The sequence below is a fragment of the Lipotes vexillifer genome, unplaced genomic scaffold (assembly GCF_000442215.2).
Source record: "Lipotes vexillifer unplaced genomic scaffold, Lipotes_vexillifer_v1.1 scaffold408, whole genome shotgun sequence".
In the NCBI taxonomy this organism is placed as follows: Eukaryota; Metazoa; Chordata; class Mammalia; order Artiodactyla; family Lipotidae; genus Lipotes; species Lipotes vexillifer.
The window spans coordinates 712,859-740,226 of record NW_006787469.1 but is presented as its reverse complement, the minus strand read 5'-3'; the positions used below and the strand labels follow the sequence as shown (position 1 = coordinate 740,226).

The following is a 27,368-nucleotide window of genomic DNA, read 5'->3' as shown; positions in this document are numbered from 1 at the left end:
GCACTCAAATACAACCATAGGTGTTAGAATAAGTTGTCATCATCCTGCAAGACAGTGCATCATGTTGCTCCATTCTAGGGTAATATTGCGTGAGAGGAACTGTGTTCTACCTTGCTTATGTTTTGTTTAAATACTATGAACATGTATTACATTTATAATAAAAAAACTGATTAATGTATTTTTGAAAGAGTTAAGAAAATTCAAATCTATCTACATTTTATAAGAAATCAAGCTGTTGGATTAATGTTCATATAAATGTTTAATTTCGTAAATTTATTTTTATAATGATGTTATTTTTATTAAGTTAAAGGATATAATTTATGGGGTCTCAATATTTGGAAATGGAAATCTTTATCATTGAACAAATTGTCAGTCTTGCCATGAGTGAAACAACTTTATATTACAGCAGAGCTACCAAGGAAAATGAGGAGGATACATCAGATGACACCACTCAGGTAATCTACATAGAGTAATTTATCTTTTTAAAACGTTTTTCACTATCATCATCATTATGTGGAATATAATAGGTCTGTTCTTCCCTTATACAGGTGGGTAGTTGGTAAATGCTTTACTGCATATAAATGGGACCTCCTGTAGGCCGGGCACTGTTAAAGGAATTGGTGCTGTATCATCAAACTAATCAGATTCCCTCATTATCATGGAGCTTACATTCTTCTAAGTCACAATAACTTTTTTGGACTTTAAGAGCAAAGGAGAACTATGGAAAGGTCTTAAGCAGCAGAGGTACATGGTCTGATTTCTGTTTCGGAAAGATTATTTTGGCTAAATTCTGGAGAATGGACATTCCAGAAATCTTCTCTTCATCCAAAGCCCCACACATCTTTAAAGGAACCCTGACAGTAGCTATGGCCACCAAGAATGGTGAAAAATATTTCCGGCGCAATAAGACAAATGCTTCTCCCTCTTGAGAACTGGCCCATACTGATGAATATGAGAGAGAATAATTTTTCCATTTTCAAATAGGGAAGATAAAAACTAACACATTTGTGCCTTACACAGCTTTGTGACAATATGTTAGATTAGCTTTTGGGAGACCTCTAATTAGATAGCTTAGATAGTGGTTTTGAGTCAAACACCCCCTTGCAGGAATCTGATGAAAGCTGTGAACAATCTCTGTAGAAAAAAAAATTTTTTTCCTACTGTTTCAGGGAGTTCACAAACTTTAAAGCCTATCTAGACCTCAGGATAATAATCCCACATTAAGAATTCAGGTGTTGGACTTCCCTGGTGGCGCAGTGGTTGAGAGTCTGCCTGCCGATGCAGGGGACACGGGTTCGTGCCCCGGTATGGGAAGATCTCACATGCCGCGAGGCGGCTGGGCCCGTGAGCCATGGCCGCTGAGCCTGAGTGTCCGGCGTCTGTGCTCCGCAACGGGAGAGGCCACAACTGTGAGAGGCCCGCGTAAAAAAAAAAAAAAAAAAAAAAAAAAAGGAATTCAGGTGTCATTTAAAAAAAAACAGGCTCACTTTACAGAAGCTTTAATTATGAAGAAACAACCTAGAAATAGGGAAAGGGCTCACTTTATTATTATTATTGTTATTATTATTTATTTATTTATCTTTATTTATTTAGGCTGTGCTGGGTCTTAGTTGTGGCACTCAGGATCTTCGTTGCAGCATGCAGGATCTTTTAGTTGTGGCATGAGAGATCTTTTAGTTGTGGCATGCGGACTCTTAATTGTGGCTTGCATGCGGGATCTAGTTCCCTGATGAGGGTTCGAACCCAGGACCTCTGCATTGGGAGTGCGGAGTCTTACCCACTGGATCACCAGGGAAGTCCCTCACTTTTTAAAAAGAAATGTGCTTTTCACATACACTCACAATTCTTTTAAAACTTTTTTCATTTTACCAGAGAAAAGGTGACTTTTGTAAAGCTTGAAAGTTCATGGCTGTAGGTCAAAAGGTAGTGAACCCAATCAGTGGCCATCCCAGTTGACTTCTCCATCCAGCACAGGAGCACAGCCAGTTCAGCTAATTGAAGCAGGGGGGAAAGTGCCCATCTCAGCCAAAATCTTTGCTTAGGGTCTCTCAGAAGAGACCCAAGTTATTTGATTCTAAATGTTTTGCCTTACATATGGAAAAGACTGCATTTTGCAAAGTGCTTTCACATCATTTTGGCTCTTTTAAAGATATTCACGTCAAACAGTGTGGCAGTTCCTAAACAATTAAACATAGAATTACAATATGAAGGGCTCACCTGGTGGTGCAGTGGTTAAGAATCCGCCTGCCAATGCAGGGGACACGGGTTCAAGCCCTGGTCCAGGAAGATCCCACATGCTCTGGAGCAACTAAGCCCATGCGCCACAACTACTGAGCCTGCACTCTAGAGCTCACGTGCCATGACTACTGAGCCCGCGAGCCACAACTACTGAGCTTGCCTGGTGCAACTGCTGAAGCCCGCATGCACCTAGAGCCCATGCTCTGCAACAAGAGAAGCCACTGAAATGAGAAGCCCATGCACCGCAACGAAGAGTAGCCCCTGCTCGCCACAACCAGAGAAAACCCATGCCCAGCAACAAAGACCCAACGCAGCCAAAAATAAAAATAAATAAATAAATATTAAAAATTAAAGAAAAGAATTACAATATGATCCAGTAATTCCATTTATGGATATATATCCAAAACTGAAAGTGGGACTCAAACAAATATTTGCAGCCTATGTTCATAGCAGAATAATATTCACAGTAGCCAAAGGTAGAAGCAATCTGGTAATCCAAGAGTCATTGACAGATGAGTGCACACACAAAATGGAGTATGTACATGCAATGGAATATTATTCAGCCTTAAAAAGGAAGGAAATTCTGATACATGCTACAAAATGCATGAATCTTGAAGACATTATACTGAGTGAAGTAAGCCAGTCTCAAAAGGACAAATACTGTATGATTCTACTTATATGAGATATCTAGAGTAGTCAAATTCATAAAGACAGGAAATAGAAAAGTAGTTGTCAAGAGATGGGGGGAGGGGAGAATGGGGAATTATTGTTTAATGGGTGCAGAAGTTCAGTTTGGAAGGATGTAAAAATTCTGGAAATGGTTGGTGAGGATGGTTGTAACAACATGTGAATGTACTTAATGCCACTTAAAAATGGTTAAAATAGTAAATTTTAAGTTATGTACATTTTACCACAATAAAAAATATATTCATGTCTGCTATAGATCATAAGGATGATTAATGGCATTTATATAGAACATAGATCTAATTTGTTTAATATACTGATATCACAAATTGGCCTTTCAAAAGATGAAATCACTTCCTCAGTCTAATAGTTTAATCAAATAAATGTGCTATTGTGGTAACAACATTTGTTGCAATATATAACCTCAGTTTGCTCCCTTTTTTTGTGCCAACAGGAAAATCAAGAGGAACTGGGCCTGTGGGAGGAGAAATTCAGAAATTTTGTGGATGTCAAAGATAATGGTACAATTAAAACTGGTATAGTGTTAAAACAGACCTCTCCAAAATGGCCAAAAGTCTCTATCTAAAAGTCCCTTGAGCTTTGGCACCTAAACACATGACTTCTGTAAGGTGAACAGAAATCTCATGTTTGGGTCCCCTATTCTTCAGTAATGCATTGCAATAGAGAAATAGTGAGTGTATGACTTGTGGGGAGTGTAGAAGTATAGGCCTCAGGGAGCTTCTGGTCTCATGGAGGTCCGCATACTGCTTGCACTATGCAGTGAATCAGACAGCTGCAAATTCCACATTCTATTTTTATGAGAGTCAAGTGATGAGAAACCAAGTTCTAGAGCTCATTGGCTCCAACATTTCAATGCAGTGGTTCTCAGCCTTTTCCAGGCCTCCCCATCATTCATGTGAACATCATGTGACCATCTATGACATTTCTCACTAGGCTTAGTGATGGGGGGTGAGGGTGTAGGTGGCTGGGAAGGAATTTGTCCCTTTAGGAGACACGGTTCAAATACTTGGGGCTTATTTGGAAAAAATACTCACTTTTCCCCTTATTTCTCCCTACCCTGGGGAATAACAGACCTTCCCTAACTCCTTGAGAATCTCTGTTCTAGCATCTATTTCTATAGCCTCATATAATGATCAGGACTGACATGTGCCCAAAAATTATAAGTAGAGGGGCCCTAAAGCTCCCCTTTCTGTAACATTATAATCCTTTTTACCTTACCTAAAGCACCTGCTTTCCATAAACTCCTCCAAATAAGGACCATTTGATGGCAAATACTTTTACCTGAGAGGGAATTTAAGTCAATGTTATCTCTCCTAGTTACTTTCGTTTTCCCCATCTCTCTAAAATAATTGTTAAATAAAGGACTTTGTCTTTGGCTAAAGGAAATTTATATATCTACAATCACAGGGAAGGGGGTATTTTGAGGAGCCAGGAAAGGTCCTCCTGGTGCCCTTGACCTTATAGTTTCTGTATGCAGTAAGAATGAACAGTCAGGCAGAAGACACCCAGTCTTTCATCTAGTAAGTATTAAAAGTGCTCGCTATCATCTGCTTCCTAAAGCAAACAAGTATGCAATACATTTCTGGAAAATTTAGATTAGGGAAAAAATCTAAAACTTTGTAATCTTATTTTACAGATAGAAAAGAGATTTACTATAAATGAGGACACAGAGAACTTTAGCACACAGCTAAGGAAACATAACTAATAAGTGCCCAGAACTTTGCCGTGTGCATTTTTGTATCCCCACAACACCTAAATATAACACCGTACAGAGAGTCAGCGTACATGATTTACTGATTGATCAGGGCAAGCTCAGGTCTCTTGATCCCTAGTCTAGTCATCTTGCTGCTCTTATAGTTGCTGAATCTCCTTAATCGATTGTCCCACTGAGAAGCAAAACTCAGTCACTATCCTGGTCCCTGCAGGTCCTGCCTCCATTGGTTTGGATTTCTCCTTGCATGGGTTTGAGCATGTCTATGGGATCCCGCAACATGCAGAATCACACCAACTTAAAAATACCAGGTAAAGTGAAAACAAGAATTCTTACAGGAGGCTCTGGTTTCTGGACTGGAAAAGTTTGAAAGGAAAATATGTGAGATGTGTGAGCCAGTGCTAATATGTATCTGGCCTTTCCCCTCTTGATATCTTGTAGATCTTTAAGAATTTCCCTTTAATGATCACCCAGAGCAGTGGTTTTCAATTTTTATATTTTGGCAAAAAGAAGACAATTATAAAAACTGTATTGCTGAACCTAAAAATATAGAGGAAGTAAACATATGGAGCTGCTGTGGTTGAAGTAGCGGGGAGAGCTTCATAATATCACCTCCCCGGGTTTTGCTTTCATCTCCCAAGGCCTTTCTGCGGAACCCTGGGAAATACACTGTGAAGATCACTGACCTAGAAAAAGGCTTTTACCAAAAAAGGACAGTGAGCCAGAGAATGGAAGAGTGTGGCATCTCATATCACCTTTGATTCCCTCGGGGAGATTATTTCAAACTAACACTATTGACAAACAAATGCCAGGGGTATCACTCTAAGAGGAAGCGGAACCAAAGAGAAACAGAGTCTGATCAAATTTGCCAGGTTCAGATGCTGTTTAGATAATAGGGAGACATAGTGACAAGTGAATCAGAAACTGTGTTGCTCTCACACCAACCTGAGCTCTGTGTTCCCCACCTCAATTCAGTTCCTAATCTTTCACTACTCAGCACTGGGGAAACATGTTAGGATACTATCATTTTGCTTTCACGACAGAGAAATACAAAATTTGTCCATTTATTGTGTGCTTGCTGTTATGCAGGATTCACAGGAAATGGTCCTCACCTCACAAGAGATATTTAGAAAAGCTATCTAAGATATGAGATCATACACGCCAATAGTAACATGAGGGGATGCCAAAAGAATCAAAGGAGGAGGATCATATTCACCCACATTGGGTCAGGAAACCTTTAGGGAAGTGTTAGGAGTTGAGCTTTGAAAGATGTATTGTACCCAAGGGGAGAATGCAGGGGAGAATGGAGCTATAATATTCATTAAGAATATATATGCAGTGGTAATTGGTAATCCTTCTTTGTGTGTTTCAGTGATGGAGATGCTTACCGTCTTTATAACCTAGATGTCTATGGATATAAAATACATGACAAAATGGGCATTTATGGTTCAGTGCCTTATCTCCTGGCCCACAAACTGGGCAGGACTCTAGGCATTTTTTGGCTAAATGCCTCAGAAACACTAGTGGAGATCAATACAGAACCTGCTGTAAAGGTAAGCAATGGATCATGGCTGCATGTCATACTCACAGAAGAAACAAAACCACTGAAGTGTAATTGTAGCTCTGGGCTTTTAATGGCAGTCCTCTGCCTCCACAGTCCTCGCAGTATAATCAGTGAAGGTTATTGGTATGTACTAAAGGATCAGACTATTACACACATATGGATGGGTGTTGTGGGTTAGAGGGAAATTTTTCAGACCTTCATTCCATTCCTTTTCCAGTATGCATTGACCCAGACGGGCCCAGTTGTTGCTAAACAAAAGGTCAGATCTCAAACTGATGTGCACTGGATGTCAGAGAGTGGAATCATTGATGTTTTTTTGCTGACAGGACCTACACCTTCTGATGTCTTCAAGCAGTACTCATACCTTACAGGTACTTGCATGTGGAAGTGCCAGTTTCTTGTTCCATTATATTTCCTCTATCCCATGTGGAATCACTGTAAATTAATATTTGTTGTACACCATATAGTATTTATAAACAACTTACCCAAGCTTTTAAAGAAGCAAGCATTTCTCCTCCCACTCTCATCCCATTCGGCTTGGTTAAACATTCCACTGGGGCTGGAACTCTCCATTCTTTAATCCCTAATACTCACCATCTGCCTTCCTTAGAGCCTTTTAACCCCTGGGCTTTCTCTGCCTTTATCTCAGATGACCAGTATCCCAACCTGAACTTTTCTATGTTCTCTTCTCCATTAAAATATAGTGGCTTTAGCACTATAAAGCATTTTATCTTTAAAAGATATGAGATCATCTCAATTGATAGCAGAAAAAGCATTTGACAAAATCCAACACTATTTCATGATAAAAACATTCAGAAGACTAGGAATGAAAGGAAACTTCATCCACATGATAGAAGGCATTTATGAAAAATTCACAGCTAACATCATACTCAATGGTGAAAGACTGCAAGGTTTCCCCTAAGATCAGAAACAAGATGAGGCTTCCCGCTTTCACCACTGCTATTGAACATTGTAGTTAAAGTTCCAGCCAGAGAAATTAGTCAAGAAAAAGAAATAAAAGGCATCCAAATTGGAAAGGGAGATGTAAAATTATCTCTATTCGTAGATGATGTGATACTATGTGATAGAAAATCCCAAAGAATACACACACACACACACACACACACTTAACCAAAGTTGCAGGGTACATGGTCAACACACAAAATTAGCTGTGTTTCTATACACCAGCAATGAACAATCTAAAAAAGAAATTGAGAAAACAACTCCATTTACAATAATATCCAAAAGAATAAAATACCCAGGAATAAATTTAACCAAGGAGGTGAAAGACTTGTATGCTGAAAACTACAAAAAATTCCTGAATTAAAGAAGGCCTAGATAAATGGGAAGAAATCCCATGTTCATGTATTGAAAGATTTAATATTGTTAAGCAAGCAATACTATTGGACGCAATCTACAGATTTACTACAATCCCTGCCAAAATTCCAATGGCCATTTTTTAAGAAATGGAAAAGCTGATCTTTAAAATCATACTGAATTTCAAAGGGCCCTGAATAGCCCGAAAGTCCTGAAAAAAAATGTTGGAGGACTCATACTTCCCAATTTCAAAACTTACTACAGGGCTTCCCTGGTGGCGCAGTGCTTGAGAGTCCGCCTGCCGATGCAGGAGACGCGGGTTCGTGCCCCGTTTCGGGAAGATCCCACATGCCGCGGAGCGGCTGGGCCCGTGAGCCATGGCCACTGAGCCTGCGCGTCCGGAGCCTGTGCTCCACAAATGGGAGAGGCCACAACAGTGAGAGGCCCGCATAACGCAAGAAAAAAAAAAAAAAACTTACTACAAAGTTAAAGTAATCCAAACAGTGTGGTACTGGCATAAGGATAGACATATAAGCCAATGGAATAGAATTGAGAGTCTAGAAATAAACCCATACATCTCTGGCCAATTGATTTTCAATAAATGTTCAAGACCATTCAATGGAGAAAGAACTGTCTCTTAACCACATGTCACTGGGACAACTGGATATCCACGTGCAAAAGAATGAAGTTGGACCCCTATCTCACACCATATACAAAAAATTAACTCAAAATTGATCAATGACATATATATAAGAGCTAAAGTCATAAAACTCTTAGAAGAAAACAGGGATAAATCTTCATGACCTTGGATTGGCAACAGATTCTTAGCTATGACACCAAAATCATGAGCAACAGAAAAAATAATTAGACAAGTTGGACTTCTTTAAAACTAAAAACTGGGCTTCCCTGGTGGCGCAGTGGTTGAGAGTCCGCCTGCCGATGCAGGGGACGCGAGTTTGTGCCCTGGTCCGGGAAGATCCCACATGACGCAGAGCAGCTGGGCCCGTGAGCCATGGCTGCTGAGCCTGCACGTCCGGAGCCTGTGCTCAGCAACGAGAGAGGCCACACAGTGAGAGGCCCGCGTACCGCAAAAACAAAAACAAAAACAAAAACAAAAACCTAAAACCTTTTGTGCATCAAAGGACATTATCACAAAAGTGAAAAGGCAACCTATAGAATGGGAGAAAGTATTTGCAAGTCATACATAAGATAAGGGTCTAGTATCCAGAATACATAAAGAACTCTTATAACTCGACAATAAAAAGAAACAATCTAATTCTAAGATGAGAAAAGGGCTTAAATAGACATTTCTCCAAAGAAGATGTACAAATGGATTAACAAGCACATGAAAAGATGCTCAACAGCACTAGGTATTAGGAAAATGTAAATTAAAACCACAATGAGATACTGCTTCCTACCCACTAGGATGACTAAATCAAAAAAAGAGGGGAAATAATAAGTGTTGGTGAGGATGTAGAGAAGTTGGAAACTCATACATTACTGGTGCGAACATGAAATGGTTCAGCTGGTATGGAAACAGATTGGCAGTTCCTCAAAACGCTAAACATAGAACTACCATATGACCCAGCATGATGATTGATTTTGTGTCAACTTGCCTAAGTCATGGTGCCCAGATATTTGGTTAAACATTAGTCTAGATGTCACTGTGAAGTTATTTTTTAGATGAGATTAACAGTTAAATCAGTAGACTATGAGTAAAGCAGGTTAGTCTCTGTAACATGAGTGGGCTTCATACAATCAGCTGAAAACCTTAGAGAAAAGGACTGAGGTATGCTCTAAAGAAACAGGAATCTGTCTCCAGACTGTCTCATACTCAAGCTACAACTTCAACTCTTCCCTGGGTCTCCAGGCTGCTGGCCTGCCTGCAGAATTCAGAGTTGCCAGTCCCCACAATCACATGAACCAGTTCCTTAAAATCAATCAATCATATTCTCTGTCTGTATATGTACAAATACATACACACATATACACACATCCTATTGATTCTGTTTGTCTGCAGAACTCTAACTAATATACCCAACAATTCCACTCCTAGATACATACTCAAAGGAACTGAATAAGGACTTGAACAGATACTTGTATGCCAATGATCACTGCAGCATTATTCACCATAGCCAAAAGGTAGAAACAAGCCAAGTGCTCATCAAAAATGAATGGAGAGGGCTTCCCTGGTGGCGCAGTGGTTGGGGGTCTGCCTGCCGATGCAGGGAATACGGGTTCGTGCCCTGGTCCAGGAGGATCCCACATGCCGCAGAGCGGCTGGGCCCGTGAGCTATGGCCGCTGGGCCTGCGCGTCCGGAGCCTGTGCTCCACGGTGGGAGAGGCCACAACAGTGAGAGGCCTGCGTACCGCAAAAAAAAAAAAAAAAAAAAAAAGAATAGATAAACAGAATGTGGTATATATAGAAAATGGAATACTATTCAGCCATAACAAAGAATGAAGTTCTGATTCATGCTACAACATGGATGAACCTTGAAAGCATTATGCAAAATGAAATAAGCCAGACACAAAAGAACAAATATAACATGATTCCACTTGTATGAAGTACCTATAGTAGGTAAATTCATGGAGACAAAAAGTTAAGATTAGCAGTTAGCAGGGGCTGAAGGGTGGGATGAGTAACAGAAAGTTATTGCTTTGTGGTTATAGAATTCCTGTTTGGAGTGATATAAAAATTTTGTAAACAGCTAGTGGTGATGCCGGTACTACACTATGAATGTAACTAATGCCACTGAATTGTACACTTAAAAACGGTTAAAATGGCAAATTTTATGTTACATATATTTTACCACAATTTTTTTAATTGGTAAATTAAATTCCCCCCAAAAAACCCACATTGAATTGTATGCCTTACATGGGTAAATTGTATGGTATATGAGTTACATATCAATAAAACTGTTAAAAACCAAAGTAATGTAGCATCATTTCTGCTGCATTCCATTGTTAAAATTTCCTGAGTCTAGCCCATTTGCAAGGGAAGAATTTGATTCCAATTTTGATGAGAGGAACAACAGAGAATTTGTGGATATGGGAAGACACCCATATAGGAATAAGTACCATCAAAGCCCCCCTACAGCCCCTTTCAACATTGTTATTAGAGAGAATAGTCTGGTTTACAGGAAAGTGCTTCAAAAACAATGGATCTGCCACCATGGTCAAAGAACTCTGATTTATAAATTTATAGATTATCTGTTAACTCCTAATGAGGATTTAGTTCAATAATATCCTCTTACCTCTTCCTCCCAACATTGCTATACCGTAATTTTTGGTTAATCAACATTCAGTGTTTACATTTTTCCAGTGCTCAGTGGTGTCAAATGCTTTATCCATTCCACTTTTTCCCCTGGAGACTTACCCCCAGATCTCTATCTGGACTGTTTCTCTCTAGGCTCCCCGTACAGCTGTCACCCTAGGACTTACTGATTTCTGTTTGCTGTTTTCTGGTGGTAGATCTCTCCCTTCTTGGGGCCCATGTTTTTCTTTTTGTGGTTTATTAACTTGGTGTTTTGTTTTGTTTTGTTTTGCGGTACGTGGGCCTCTCACTGCTGTGGCCTCTCCCGTTGCGGAGCACAGGCTCCGGACGCGCAGGCTCAGCGGCCACGGCTCACGGGCCCAGCCGCTCTGCGGCATGTGGGATCTTCCCAGACCGGGGCACGAACCCATGTCCCCTGCATCGGCAGGCAGACTCTCAACCACTGCGCCACCAGGGAAGCCCTTAACTTGGTTTTTGTTCATTGTTCGAAGCATCTTCTGGTAGTTTCCTACGAAAGTGCATTAGAGGTCTACTTTTTGCATCTTTGCAGATATGAAAACATCTTCTTTTCCTACCTTCACCCTTGTTTGATAATTTGGTAACTGGATTGAAAATTATTTATCTCAGAATTTGAAGGCATTTCTCTATAATCTATCTTCTTGTTCCAAAATCACTCTGAATTCTGTTCCTTTGTATATGATCTATCTTTTCTCTCTGAAATATCTTCTCTTTATTTCTGATAGTCTGAAATTTCTAATATTCTGAAACTCTGAAATTTTACAACCAAATGCCTTGATATAGACCTTTTAAAATAATTGCATATTAGATGTAGACTCTTTCATTCTTGAGAATTGTATTTCAGTTCTGGAAAAGTTATTATTCCTTTGAAAATATCTTCACCTCCTTTTTCTCTTTCTACTCTACAGATTTTATAATCTTCTCTTTTTTGTCCAATCCTGAGCAATTTTCTCAATTTTATCTTCCAGGCCTTTCCATTTATGCTCATATTTCTAATTTGTGCAGACTTTCTTATCCTCTGATTGTTCCTTGTTTCTAATATCTTATACTTGTTTTATGCTACCCTAGTCTTATTTTATGGGTGCAACTTTTTTTCATCTCCCAGAGATACTAATGATAACATTTTGATATTTACTTTGATTCCTTGTATTGCCCTATTTTCTCAGAGATCCTTTTACTCTCTTTATGTGAGTCCCTCTGTCTAATTTTGGAGGCTTTACTCAAATGTTGGATGATCCTTGGCTCTCCATGCATACTTAAGAATAAGGTTCTGCCTGGAAGCTCTGTGAACCTGGATGAGTTTTACACTCTCGTGTTGAGGTGGAGGGGTAATTCTCCTGTCTGCTAGTGTTCCGGGAGCAGGGATGAACCCTTCTCGTTGTCATCCCCCTCACAAGCACTCTGGTGAAGGCTTCCATGGCTTTGCTCAATAGTTACCACACCACCCCTGCCTGCTGCCTTCCAAATTTTGTTGAAATTACTCCTCTCCCATTCTCTTTGTTCTTGTGGCTTTATTCTTTTCTTTCTTTCTTTCTTTTCTTTATTCTGATTTTAGTGGGACTTTAAGAGGGGAAGGAGATAAATGCAAGTGGTTGACCAGATGTCCTCCATGTTATCAATAAATGTTTTGATGATAATTTCCTGACAGTTCTTCCTGCCTTCAGTTTCTTTGCCTTCAAGTCTGCTCCCAAATAATTTTTCTAAAACATAGGTCTGCTGAGGTTACATCTTGCCAAACTTTTGATGACTTCCTATACAAGAAGATTTAGAGTCCTTAGCCTGAACTACAGGGTCCTTTACAAACTGATCCTCTCCAGTGTCATCTTCTGCTGGCCTCCTTCACAGTGTAACCACCCTGGAATATTTATTTTTCCCCTAAGCTTATCATGTCCTTCTCTGCCTCTGTATCTTTTCTATTCCCTGTGCCTCAATGATCTATTCATTCTCCCTGCCTGAGAATACTCTTACTTATTCTTCAACGTTCTAACCAAGTGCTACCACCTCTGTGAAGCCTTTCAAGACTCCATACTTCACTGCAGGCAAAATTTATCAGCCCCTCTGCAGTCCCACAGCCCTTGAGGGTAGGGACTCTGCTTTCTTCTTGATATTCTAAGTACCAGGCTCAGTGCTTAGACCTTGTAGACATTCAGGAAACATTTATCAAATGTATAATTATCATTGTGGTGGTAATTGGCTCCGTTGTCATCTCCCCCTTTTAGGCACACAAGCCATGCCCCCTCTCTTCTCCTTGGGGTACCATCAGTGCCGCTGGAACTACGAAGATGAGCATGATGTAAAGGCAGTGGATGCAGGATTTGATGAACATGACATTCCTTACGATGTCATGTGGCTGGACATAGAGCACACTGAAGGCAAGAGGTACTTCACCTGGGACAAGAAGAGGTTCCCAAACCCCAAAAGGATGCAAGAGCTGCTCAGGAGCAAAAAACGTAAGGTAAAATAAGCCAGCACTCTGAACCTTTTCATTACAAAGCATTTAAAAATTTTTTAAAGTTGCCTTGATACATTAGTGGAAGAGAACCATCTGGTAAAAAGCGGCCAGGAAAATAGTACCTTCAATTGTAACTGTAACTGTGATAACAGAAAAGCAATGGTGAGAAGGTGGCCATGCCTGCCATCCATCCCTGCCTTAGCAGTCCAACCATCCCTGCCTTAGTGGTCTAGGTCCCTGTAAGGATGAAGGGGCCTAGCATTCAGTCCCATTTGTTGTGGCCACCCTGTAGTGATGTGATGGATGCACCCCACGACGCAAAATTTGATTTTGATGTCAAGATTGATTATGTCACACTGGCACCAAGAGGGTATGAAAAGGCTAATTAGTCCCATGGTGAGGCATTCTTGGCGGAGCAGACTAGCTCCCAAGCTCCTTTGAAATTGGCCTGAGAGAGCTGGGAAAGGAGACAGGATCAGGTTTTAAGGTTTTAAGGTGGTTAGAGGGTTGAACTGGGGTGAGGATTCCTGTGCATGCACCAGGGCTTGTGTGGTTTGAACTTCCTGTTGGTACCAAAGAAGGGAGCATCAGGGCTTTCTCTGTCAGTACACACGGATGTGGGTGGAAGGCTAAGGGGGAGTGATGGGGCTTGAAGCTCTTAACAGTCGCTCAGAAATGGAGTCAGATTCTTTATTACACCATTTTTCCTGCATGCTTCCCTGATGGGCTCCATCTGTCCATATGGCCAAGGAAAGAACTAAAATAGAAAATGAGGACAGGGAGAAGACACTGGAAAGTGTGTAATGCGGGGTGGTGGGGGAGTGATAGCAATAATGAAAAGGGTGAAGGAGAAGAAAACAAGAGAGGAAAAGGGAGGAACCCCGTATGTATCACATAAATGGACCCATTGCATTGAGCCCCAGGCCTTTCACAGGTGGTCAGAGCCAATGCTGTTAATTCTTAATCTCCCAATGAATAAACACCTACCATTTATCAGGCATTTATTATGGAAGCAGCCCAAGAGCCCATCAACAGATGAATGGATAAAGGAAACGTGGTATACATATACAATGCAAAATTATTCAGCCTTTAAAAGGAAGGACTTTCTGATACATGCTGCAACATGGATGAACCTTAAGGGCATTATGCTAAGTGAAATAATCCAGTCACAAAAAGACAAATACTGGGCTTACCTGGTGGCGCAGTGGTTGAGAGTCCGCCTGCCGATGCAGGGGACACGGGTTAGTGCCCTGGTCGGGGAAGATCCCACATGCCACGGAGCGGCTGGGCCCGTGATCCATGGCTGCTGAGCCTGCGCGTCTGGAGCCTGTGCTCTGCAATGGCAGAGGCCACAACAGTGAGAGGCCCGCGTACTGCAAAAAAAAAAAAAACAAATACTATATGATTTCACTAATCTGTAATACCTAGAGTAGTCAAAATCACAGAGACAGAAAGAAGAATGGTGGTAGCCAAAGGCTGGTGGGGAGGAGGGAGTAGGAAGTTGTTTTTCTGTTTTTTTTGGGGGGGGTTTGAGTATTATTTTTTAATATTTATTTATTCATTTGGCTTCACCAGGTCTTAGTTGCTGCACGTGGGATCTTTTAGTTGCAGCATGCGGGATCTTTAGTCGTGGCATGCGAACTCTTAGTTGTGGTATGTGGGATCTAGTTTTCTGACCGGGGATTGAACCCAGGCCCCCTGCACTGGGAGCATGGAGTCTTAGCCACTGGACCACCAGGGAAGTCCCAGGAAGTTGTTTTTAATAGGTATAGAGTTTCAGTTTTACAAGATGAAAAGAGTTCTAGACATTGTACAACATTGTGAACCTATTTGACACTGTTGAACTGTATGCTTAAAATTGGTTAAGATGGTGAATTTTATGTTATGCATATTTTACCACAATTAAAAAATTTTGTAAGTTTTTGAGCAATGGAGAATTAAACTTTAGTATGTAGTATAGATTTGAATAGATATGAGGAAGGATTATTAGAAGGTTATTCTAGCCAGATAAAGTGGTTTTGCGGCCCCCGAGTAGGTGGAAGTGATGGTATTAGAAGGGCAGGGAGAGATGCTGGAGAATAGTGCTGTGATCACAGCTCTTCTCAAGCCTCCTTCCTAAATATGGCTGTACCATATTTAGGTTTGGGGATTTTTTTGTTTGTTTTTAATATGCTAGTTTCTTTTCTTTAATGTTTTCTTTTGTGTTATCTTAGCCTCTGGCTATCTAGGGAGTAGGGACCTTGCTTGCTTAATCCTTTATGTAAAGCACACAGCACCACAGGGAGATAGAAGCCTAATAAATGTGATCTTAAGAACATGTATTGGTAGGGCAGCAATAATTGTGTAAAAGGATGGGCCTGGTTCTGATATCAATTTATATTCCCATAAGCCCATGAAAGGTTATAGGATTTTACTGGTGTCTGGAACATTTCAGTAATAGTAGTTGTTTTGAGTAAAATTTGAATGCCAAAACTATGATGAAAACAAGTAAATGAACATATGGCTTATATAAACCTGATGAAATCTTTAAACCTTTATGTCCTAACAGCTTGTGGTCATTAGTGACCCCCACATCAAGATTGATCCTGACTATTTAGTGTATGCTAAGGCCAAAGAACAGGGCTTCTTTGTGAGGAATCATGAAGGGGGAGACTTTGAAGGCGTATGCTGGCCTGGTAAGATGTCATTTGATACACCTGTTATCCACTGTATAGTCCCAACTAATGAAGGTTGCGTGGCCATCTTTTTAATTTCTTGTAGTTGTCACATGCTACATTTATGTGCCTTTCCTTAAAGATGATAATCTTTTATATCTTTCATTTAACATCTGGTACAGTGTGCTTTGTATACATTTATAAGTCAATGAATGAATGAAAAATTAACAAGCAAACCCCAGTGACATGCTATTTCCCTAAGCAAATAAAAATTAAAAGCCAGGGAATGAGAAAATGAGGGGAGGAAAAAGAGGAAGAAAGAAGAAGAATGCTGCAATCTCTCTCCCTGTGATTCTTCTTTGCCCTGTTAGCCCATAGTTTTGACTTCCCAGCCTTTCATGAGTGACCTCAGCTGCCCCTGACAACTCTGAAGTCTTCATTTCAGAAATTATTAGTTTAAAGCCTTGGTAAAAACTCCTCAAGGACAAAAGGGAATCACCACTCTGTCATATGGCAGCGCTCTATCACAAGTCCATGCCCTGTAGAGAAACCCCACGCATTCCTCTTCTCCCTATACCACTTATAAACATGTCTCTCCTCTCTTTAAGAACAGAGAGGTCACTCCAGGCTATCTACCACCCTCACTGATGGCCTCAGACAGGCCCCATCTTGATGCTTGTTCATTGGCATTCCCCTGGCCGCTGAGCTTGAGAGGGCTAGTGATTGTCACTGGAGTCCAGCATTGCCTTCTTCATTCGTTTCTCACCAGACCGTGCCTCTGTATCAGCTATCTTTCACATTTGATGTGAGGTGCCCATTCATTACCCAGCTTTCACATCTGATGTTCTTCTTTACAAATATATTACCATGAGGAGCACCATTCCTAACAGGCTGTCTACTCTTCTGCCTCTGCAGGTCTCTCCTCTTACCTGGATTTTACCAGTCCCAAAGTCAGAGAGTGGTATTCCAGTCTTTTTGCTTTCTCTGTTTATCAGGTTTGTTTTTATTCTTTTGCTCTTTCCTAGTTATCTGGAAGGATAAAGTAAGGGGAAAAAAGTGATTAAATAGAGCTACTCTGCTTCACTGAGTAGCTCTTGATAAATAATACTTGTATGAAAAGACAGGGATGCCAGGGACTTCCCCGGTGGTCCAGTGGTAAAGAATCTGCCTTACAATGCAGGGGACGCGGGTTCAATCCCTGGTCGGGGAACTAAGATCCCATATGCCATGGGGCAACTAAGCCCGCACACAACAACTACTGAGCTTGGGCGCCTCAACAAGAGAGCCCGTGTGCCGCAAACTACAGAGGCCACGTCCCCTGGAGCCTGTGCGCCACAACTAGAGAGAGAAAACCCACACACCACAACTAGAGAGAAGCCCGCACCACCAACACGCCTCAACAAAAGATCCCGCGTGCCTCAACAAAGTTTCCATGTGCCGCAACTAAGACCCGACGCAGCCAAAAGGAAATAAAATAAATAAATAAATAATAAAATAAATCTTAAAAAAAAAGACGGGGATGCCAACCACATTACAGACCTTGGTGGTCCAGGAGTGGTGCCATATGAATTACCGAGTGCACAAAAGCTGTGATTTTGACTTCTATTATGATAGACTCTATGATATATCAAAGTACTTAATAATAGAGACTTATATTTTCAAACTGTATAAATTTTTACATAAAATAGTATTGTATAATATTATTAAAGATGATAATGATATATGAGAAAGTATCTTGCAAAGTATAACATGATATTAAAAGCAAGGTACAATAATAATTCTTAAAATCTTATAAGAATCACAGAGAGAACTGGAGAGCCCACATCTAGAGAACCGTTTTCAATCAGCGGTGGTGATGAGAATAATGGTGCCTGATATAAACTGAGTATGTGCTGTGTGCCAAGCACTATGCTACTCACTTTGTGTGCATTATACCATTTCATCTTCACAATAACTCTTTGGAGTTGGAATTGTAATTAACTCTAATCCCACAGGTGAGGAAATCAAGGCATGGACAAGTGTAAAAACCTGCTAAGTTCACCCATCCAGTAAGTGGTGGACCTAAGATTTGAACTCAGGTCTGTCTCCCAAGCCCAGCTCTTAACCACTAAACTCTAGTTTCTGAGCATCCTGTATTAGGATATAGAAAATAACTTAGAGCAGGGGTAAAGAACACGTGGGCCAATCTGGCCTTGCTCATTTGTTTCCCTATTGTCTAGGCTGCTTGCACATAACTATAGCTGGGTTGGGTTATTGAAAAAGAGGGCTTATGGCCTGAAAAGTTGAAAATATTTACTCTCTGGTCCTTCCAGGAAAAGTTCGCCAACCCCTGCCTTAGAGGGTGCTAAACAGAACAGTCCAAGTGGTTAAATATTTGGAACCCATATAGCCGTGTTCATAGAAGTATACATGATGAGAAATAATTCAAAGTAAAGAGTCAGAAGAAAACATATAAGCCTCCTCCAGTCATTTGAAAGGCTACCATGTCGGGGAGGCAGCAGATGTATTCTGTGGTAACCCAGAAGGCAAGCTAGGCCCTGTGAGAGGATGTTACAAGGAGCAAGACTTTCAGAAGATAATGGAATGAGCTGCCTGAGGGACTCCCGGTCATTGTAGCTATTGAGTCAAATGCTGAGAGACCAGGGATTCTATAAAAGGATTGCAGCACCATGTTAACTACTGACTCAACAGCCCCTTCCCACTCTAAAGCTAACAATTCTATGTAGAACACACACTATAGATCCTGCTAACAAACGGGTATCCTAGCTGTCAAACCTTTCATAGTGTTAGAGGGAAGGGTGAATCTTTTCGTGGACAGCTATAATTGCCCACAGTTAATAGTTGTAGGGGGCTTCCCTGGTGGCGCAGTGGTTAAGAGTCCGCCTGCCGGGGCTTCCCTGGTGGCGCAGTGGTTGAGAGTCCGCCTGCCGACGCAGGGGACACGGGTTTGTGCTCCGGTCCGGGAGGATCCCACGTGCCGCGGAGCGGCTGTGCCCGTGAGCCATGGCCCCTGAGCCTGCGCGTCCGGAGCCTGTTGCTCCACAACGGGAGAGGCCACAACAGTGAGAGGCCCCCGTACTGCAAAACAACCCAAAAAACAAAAAACAAACAAACAAACAAACAAAAAGAGTCCGCCTGCCGATGCAGGAGACACGGGATCGTGCCCCGGTCTGGGAAGTTCCCACATGCCGCAGAGCGGCTGGGCCCGTGAGCCTTGGCCGCTGAGCCTGTGCGTCCGGAGCCTGTGCTCCGCAATGGGAGAGGCCACAACAGTGAGAGGCCCGCGTACAGCAAAAAAAAAAAAAAAAAGAGTTGTAGCAGATGATGGATGATGTAGAGCCTAACTGTGAACATTCACAACCTTTCCTGTAGTGGTTCTCCAGGGGGTCTCAGAGCAGACCTGTGGGCCACATGGGAGTACAGCACAGCACTCTTTCATTCATAAGTACTCAACAAGTACTTATCGAGAACCCTCTGCCATTTAGGTTGTTCTAGGTGTTTGGGATTTATCAATGAACAAAACAAACAAAATTCCCTGCCCTGTGGAACTTTTATTCTAGCAGGGGACAGAGCATAGATAATAAAATAACAAATAATAAATTAAATGGAGTAAGAAAGAGGAATAGGGATGGCTATCATATTAACCTTGTCACTGTAGGAGTTTTATCATGACCAAGATTGACTTCCTAGGGATCTACTGACATCCTCTACATATGGAACGACATGAATGAGCCCTCTGTCTTTAGAGGGCCAGAACTAACCATGCAGAAGAATGCCATTCATCATGGCAACTGGGAGCACCGAGAACTTCACAACATCTATGGCTTTTATCAGGTAAGACATCTAAAAAGCAGCCACCTGGATCCATGTGCCCTGACTTTTGGGCTGAAAGTCATTTGCTTTAACAACCATGCTATACAGTTCATTTCTTTGTGTGTCTTTTCTGACAACTGTTGATACAATGGGTCTTATCAGGTTGTAGCCAATATAAGACTCATTATTTCTCCCTTTGCATCTTTTGCATCTATAATGAACTTGGTTAATTTATAGATATTGGTTGATTAATGATAACATAGAAACATCTTCCTTGACAGGAGCCATTAGTAAATGGCATTAGATAATACCTCAAACCTTTTATTGAAGTAGGCTGTTTATAAATATGTAAACAAAGGCAATTAAAACAGATTTTTTTAAACTTCACAAATGTCTAAATACAGCAAATCTTATATTCATACCAGGGGAGTAAGATTTAGAACACAGATGCACAATTTCAATATGTGTACTTCTAAATGTAGAAAGCCTTCCTTAAGTACTTAGCCTTCTCAATAGAAGGTGGTAGAATTGTTTTCCATTTGCCAGTCACATCCAAAAAACTTGGCAGTCACTTGCCCTAATTTATATCCTTGGTTCTTTGTTATCTTCAAAATGTAATGGTGTTCCTGTGGGCCTCCCACAAATTGCTGTTTTCCAGCGGGAGCTGCTGGCTACATATAGCACGATTTTCAGATGGTATCTGTGTACTTCTCTACACAGCCTCTTGCTATAACTGTAAACTATCAATACTTTATAGTTGGAGAATTTTCTTATGTAGGCCAGGGCCAGTCACTTAACCTCTCTGAATCAGTCTCAGAGGTTTTTGTGTAGGTTACTAGAGAAAATCTTATAAAAATCCCTCGCAATAGTAAGCACCAAGTAAATACTATTATTTACTATTATTTCATTGCTATTTTAATGAGATAAATTGTTTCACTCTTTTAATAGGGGAATTTAGAGTAGTTTCATTACATCATGAAAATTATTGGGCAGATTTTTAATATTTTCCATTTCACATTCCCACCCACTATTTACTTTTTGCATGTGAAATAGCTTATTGGGGATGTCTGCACAGTGACATAATCCAGTCATCTCTTTGAAATTTTTCTCCTTTGACTTTATAGCAAATGGCCACTGCAGAAGGACTGATCCAGCGATCTAAAGGGAAGGAGAGACCCTTTGTTCTTACACGTTCTTTCTTTGCTGGATCACAAAAATATGGTAAGGACTGGTTCATATGATCAGACTTAAAAACACAAGCTAGCAATCTGTCTCCTTTGACCATATATGGTATACGGTGCTACTGTGTTGATGCCTTCCTTTTCAGTAGGTCAGGTCTTAGATTGTAGAGAGCAACGTGCTCTGAAGTGTGCATTTTGTCCTTTGAGACTGAGTAAACCAATTTTAATAAAGTTTAGTTACTTTTTTCCCACTGAAGAACTGGACACAGTTGTTGGGGGAATGACTTCAGAGTATCTGTTTGCTGGGATGGTCATCTTTTTTTTTTTTTTTAACATCTTTATTGGAGTATAATTGCTTTACATTGTTGTGTTAGTTGCTGCTGTATAACAAAGTGAATCAGCTATAATATACATACATCCCCATATCTCCTCCCACTTGCGTCTCTGTCTCACCCTCCCTATCCCACCCCTCTAGGTGGTCACAAAGCACCTAGCTGATCTCCCTGTGCTATGCGGCTGCTTCCCACTAGCTATTTTACATTTGGTAGTGTATATATGTGAATGCCACTCTCTCACTTCATCCCAGCTTACCCTTCCCCCTCCCCGTGTCCTCAAGTCCATTCTCTACATCTGCATTTTTATTCCTGTCCTGCCCCTAGGTTCTTTAGAACCTTTTTTTTTTTTTTTTTTTTAGATTCCATATATATATGTTAGCATACGGTATTTGTTTTTCTCTTTCTGACTTACTTCACTCTGTATGACAGACTCTAGGTCCCGGATGGTCATCTCTGATCCTGTCTCTTATTTATCAAGACCAAAGAAAATATACTTTAACACATTCCTTCAACCACCTGTTCCACTCAGCAATGTGGTTTAAAATAGACCCAGCTTTTGCTTGTGGTCAGCATCATCTATAACTGGATCTGGTTCACTAGCTAATGCAGATCTAGTTCAACTTAACCACCCTGTGGCAGGAAGGCTATTTTAAGTCCCCTGGCCTTGCATAAATAACCTGAAGCCTAGGTCCTAGTTTGAGGAATCCAGCCTTTATTGTACTACAGACAATATTAGGCCTCCTACTCCACCCCTGAAAACCAGCCCCAATGGCACTCTGGAAGATGCCAAAATATAATCATCAGGCAAAGATTCAAGTACAGAGATACTCAGCATTAGTCCTTAAAATAAAAAATAAAGAAAATCCAAATATCCAACAATACGGGAATAGTTATTAAATTATGGTATCATAAGGCTATTTAATATAGTAGCATTAATTGCATGAGAAAATTTTTGTGACATCATGATAAAAGAAAAAAAAAGCAGAAAGCCTAAATGTTTATATATTATCCTGATTTTGTTAAAAAATAAATATATGTAGGTAGTAATCTAAGTAATTATAATACTGTGGTGATTATGAGTGATTTTAATTTTCTTCTTTTTACTTATCTCTATTTTCCAAATTCTCTACAAGTATCCCTTTTAATCACTGTAACAAGTAAAGTCTTTGAATGAAAACACTTATAAGCAGCAGTTTAAAAAAGATAACGGGGGTGGGGGAGGGATGGACTGGGAGTTTGGGGTTAGCAGATGAAAACTATTACATAGAGAATGGATAAACAATGGGTCCTGCTGTGTAGCACAGGGAACTATATACCATGTCCTGAGAGAAACCACAATGGAAAAGAATTTTAAAAACTGTATATATATGTATAACTGGATCACTTTGCTGTGCAGTAGAAATTAGCACAACATTGTAAATCAACTATACTCTAATTAAAAAAGAAGATAACAGAAGATACGCATACTAAGTAATCTTTGATCTCTTAAATATTGGCTTACTGCCTAGTCTTCAGTACTCTGTGTGAAGCTATCAATTTGCCCCAAAGCATAGCAAGTGAGGCATTACAGAGGACACTGCTGTGTCAAGTTCTATGCTGAGACCAATAGCCAGAGAGAGCTTTCAACAGAACCACATGAGACCTGAAAACATCTGAACGTTTACATGAACTTTGTTTCTTGATAAGAATGTTGTCATGTGGGTTTCAACATCATTATGCAGATATGTACATATCTCATCTGAAGTCAAGGAGAAATTATGAGAATACTATTTTAAAAGTCCCTAGAAAATATTTTTCTTTGCTCCCCATAGCACAGCCTAAAATTTCTACAGAATATTAAAGCAAAAATAGCTACCAAAAGTATTTTGGTAAAAGATTGACAAAAATGTTTCAGGAGTAATCTAGACTTAGTAACGTAAGAGTTTTTTTTCCTTTTATGATCCTCTTTAGTGTTATATACCTTTACAAGCTCTTATCAACTATTCAGTGCACAAGAGCACTGACTTTAGAGTCAGACTGCCTGAGCTCAAATCCTACCATATCCATTGTTTGCCATATTTCCCTCACTGTAAAATAAAGTTAAACAGTGTTTACCTGATAGAGTTGTTGTAATGATTAAGTGGGATAATACAGGCAAAGCAACGTAACACCTAGCTCAGTGAGGGCTCTGTAAATGTTAGCTATTGTTATTGCTGCTATTATGTCTCCCTTGTACCGTCTTAAGTCCTCTTACAGAGGATTTTGTGGAGTTAGGGGCGGTGTGTGGCGGATAGGCATATAGATTAATGGAACAGGATAGAGAATCCAGAAAGAGTCCCACACATATATGATCAAATAATTAGCAACAAAGTTGCTAAGGCAATTCAATGGAGAAAGGAGTTTTTTCAATAAATCGTGCTGGCACATGGGGTATCCATGTGGGGAAGGGGGAAGAACCTTGACTCTTACCTCACACCATACACACAAAGTAACTCAAAATGGAATATAGACCTAAATTATAAAAGCTATGACAAACAAAAAGCTTCTAGAAGAAAACATAGAAAATCCTTGTGACTATGGGGTGGCAAAAATTTCTTAGCTAGAACACAAAAAACATGAACCATAAAATAAAAAACGATAAATTGGACTTCACTGAAATTAAAAACTTATGCCCTTTCAAAGATATTGTTAAGAAAATGAAAGTCAAGCCACAGACTGAGAGAAGATATTTGCAATATACATATATATCTGTCAAAGGACTTGTATCCAGAATATATAAAAAGAAAGAAATGTTTTCCTTTATGTTGGTTTGCCTATTACAAATAAGGAATCTAAATATGAAATTGAGTACCTGGGCTGATTTGTGATTTTTTTTCTTTTAATACCTCCTTACTGATGACCAAAGGTGCTGTGTGGACAGGTGACAACACAGCAGAGTGGAGTTACCTGAAAATTTCTATCCCTATGTTACTCACCCTCAGCGTGACTGGGATCTCTTTTTGTGGAGGTAAGTGATATCCTCAAGCTTGACATGAGAGAAAATCAAAGGGAGGGTGTTTTCTTTTTTTTTATTATTATTAATTTTTATTGGAGTATGGTTGCTTTACAATGCTGTTAGCCTCCACTGCAGAACAAAATCAATCAGCCATACAAAGGGAGGGTATTTTCATCAAAGCTGGTCACAAATCTCTTCTTGTGAGCTGTTTTCAACAGGGATACTCTATGGCCATACCGCCCTGAATGTGCCCGATCTCCTCTGATCTCAGAAGCTAAGCAGGGTCGGGCCTGCTTAGTACTTGGATGGGAAACAGGGGTAAACATGGGAAAGAGAAAATGAGAGTGAAGGAGAGCAGACTAGAGAGGAGAGCGAAGGGGACACTTCAGAGCTGTGTGTGTACTGTCTGAACTGAGCACATGAAGAAAGTCATCAGAAAGTGAGCCAGTGTTTCTTTCCCTCATTCTCTTACTGCTCCCTCCTTAGACACTCTTGATAACTGAGTTTCTCTTCTTAAAACATGCCTTTTCTACCTGAAAGTGAGAAAAATGGAGAGAACTCCAAAGAATTTAGCAAATCACAAATCAGCCTTACAGAACTCCTGTGACACGTTTTAACTGTTAAATACACACACACACACACACACACACACACACACACTCTCTCTCTCTCTCTCTCTCTCTCTCTCTCTCTCGGAAAAGATAAATTTAATTAAAATAAGATTCTCTGATGGGTTGCCTTTCCCTAATCCTAACAATTCCCTGCAGGTGAGAGATCCCAGTATGGAAGGTGCTCGGCGTGGCTACAGGTCCAGCTGCTCCTTGTTTTCAGTGGGCCTGGGAGCACCTTAATATCACTTTTTGATAGATGTGGTTTTTTATGGCATTGGTCCACATTCAGTACAAGGAATATGTATCCTGCTTAAGGGATAAGCACGAATTTCTCCCTAAACCTCTAATTTTGATTATATCTTTCCCTTTAGTTCTTTCTATAATTTTTATCTTGCTTCAGCTGTTGATTTCAAACGAAATCAATTGCCAAACCGCCACCCCACCCCTAAACACAGGCTTATTGAATCAGGCAGACATTTTGCAATTTCTGGGTTACCTGGGCTCAGGACATACAGAAATGTTGATCTTGCAGTAAAGCTTTTGACAGGAGAAAAAATATATTAAAAGAGCGCACTGTCAGATCCCCAAACAGCCTTGAGTTTTTTAGTATGTGCTCCCTAATTTGAGGCCACAGTTTTATGCTGTCATTTTGAGTGCGCATACAGCGCCTTTGCCCTGTCCGTCTTCAAGGCCTTATCTTACCTGTGTACATCGTCTGTTAGACGCCTGGGTGTCTGACTCAACCTTTCTTAATTGACTAATCAGCGGATGTAGGCGGCTTCATTGGGAATCCAGAGGCAGAGCTGCTAGTGCGGTGGTACCAGGCCGGAGCCTACCAGCCCTTCTTCCGTGGCCATGCCACCAAGAACACCAAGCGACGGGAACCCTGGCTCTTTGGGGAGGAGCACACCCGGCTCATCCAAGAAGCCATCAGAGAGCGCTACACCCTCCTGCCCTACTGGTATTCTCTGTTCTACTCTGCACACGTGGCTTCCCAACCCGTCATGAGGTAAACAGGCTTCACCAGTCACACCGGCAACGAATCTCTACCAGAAGATACCCTCAGCCACTGGCAATGGAGTGATTACAGTGATTGCAAAAGAAAAGCCATGTGTTTAACCAAGTGCCAGTCGGCTTATTGAGCACTAACTGTGAGCAGGGTCAGGCAGTGGAGGTCACAGAAGATAAAAACTAGATCTCCTGCTACTTGGTGGTTCAATTGTTAATATCTGGTAGGAGATAGAATAGGAGAAAGAAAGAAAAGAAAAAGGAAGTGACTTTGTAACTGAATTCATCCAATATTTAACCCATGTAGTTCCCCTACAAAACTTGCCACTGCAAAATGTGTCTCTTTGGCTTGAGGATTCTTGGGGGCTGATTGTTTTTAAGAAACAAAAGGCTCAGGAAGTCTTTCTTTTTAACCTCCTCCCTAACTGCCTAAAAGAATTTAGTTAAAGGACCTGGTCCAGGAAGTGCATTATCATCAGAGATATCTACAAGGAATATGAGCTAAGCATGGTAGGGGGAATGTGGGGACCGAAGTCCTCTCTGTGTCCCGTTGTCTCTGCATGGCCCAGCAAACATTTGTTTACCAGACATTTGTTTTTCCATCTCCGAGTGAATATCCTTCCTCCCCTTTGAAGTCCCAAACCCACTCCCTTCTCCTTTTCTCAGGTGTTATATGAGCCTCAATTGCCGATTGTCCTTAGGCATCATATTTTTATGGAACCCCCTCATATGTACATAATTAAATTTGATTTTCTCCCATTAAATACTCTTATGTCAATTTAATTCTTAGACCAGCCAGAAGAACCTAGACGGGTAGAGGAAAGTTGTTTTGTCGTCCCGACACCCACAAGCATCCTCTCATGAAGAACAACTTATTCTGCCAGGCTTAGCTCTGTCTTACCCTTAGGGCTTTTCCTAGTGTATAGTTATATTCTGATTCTATTTTGAAGACAGGATGTGAATACCAACTTTCTGGGTTAGAGAACAGTACACACGGAGACACACATAGTAAGTACATCAAGACCTCTAGATTAGCAGTTCCTCAGCCTGGCTCAGATCAGAATCATCCGAGGAACTTTTGAAAAATACAGATTCCAAGGCCAGCCACCAAACCTACTAGGAATCCCTTGGTTAAGTTCCAGGGATCTATATTTGTTAGAAGTTTCCCTAGTGATTTTAGACATCAACCAGGTTTAGAGACCGCTGCTTCGTTATATTTAGTAGAAAAGGAATAGATTATTACAAAGGCTAGTGAATAAACTAAAAATAAGTTTCTCTTATTAAAAAATATCTTTTCCGGGCTTCCCTGGTGGCACAGTGGTTGAGAGTCCACCTGCCGATGCAGGGGACACGGGTTCGTGCCCCGGTCTGGGAAGATCCCACATGCCGCGGAGCGGCTGGGCCCATGAGCCATGGCCGCTGAGCTTGAGCATCCGGAGCCTGTGCTCTGCAACGGGAGAGGCCACAACAGTGAGAGGCCCGCGTACCGCAAAAAAAAAAAAAAAAAAACTTT

General features: G+C 40.8%; 1 protein-coding gene across 1 annotated transcript in view; it reads left to right on the top strand.

Moving 5' to 3' along the window:
* GANC (glucosidase alpha, neutral C) overlaps positions 1-27,368 on the top strand; it is a 73,718-nt gene that overhangs the window by 28,334 nt on the left and 18,016 nt on the right. The window contains exons 6-17 of the mRNA XM_007460139.1: positions 410-455; positions 3,377-3,443; positions 4,869-4,965; positions 6,027-6,207; positions 6,436-6,589; positions 13,047-13,282; positions 15,828-15,954; positions 16,849-16,928; positions 19,624-19,767; positions 20,871-20,967; positions 24,147-24,248; positions 25,613-25,856. Coding sequence (XP_007460201.1) covers positions 410-455; positions 3,377-3,443; positions 4,869-4,965; positions 6,027-6,207; positions 6,436-6,589; positions 13,047-13,282; positions 15,828-15,954; positions 16,849-16,928; positions 19,624-19,767; positions 20,871-20,967; positions 24,147-24,248; positions 25,613-25,856 — 1,575 coding nt within the window. The remainder of the gene's footprint in view (positions 1-409; positions 456-3,376; positions 3,444-4,868; positions 4,966-6,026; positions 6,208-6,435; positions 6,590-13,046; positions 13,283-15,827; positions 15,955-16,848; positions 16,929-19,623; positions 19,768-20,870; positions 20,968-24,146; positions 24,249-25,612; positions 25,857-27,368) is intronic.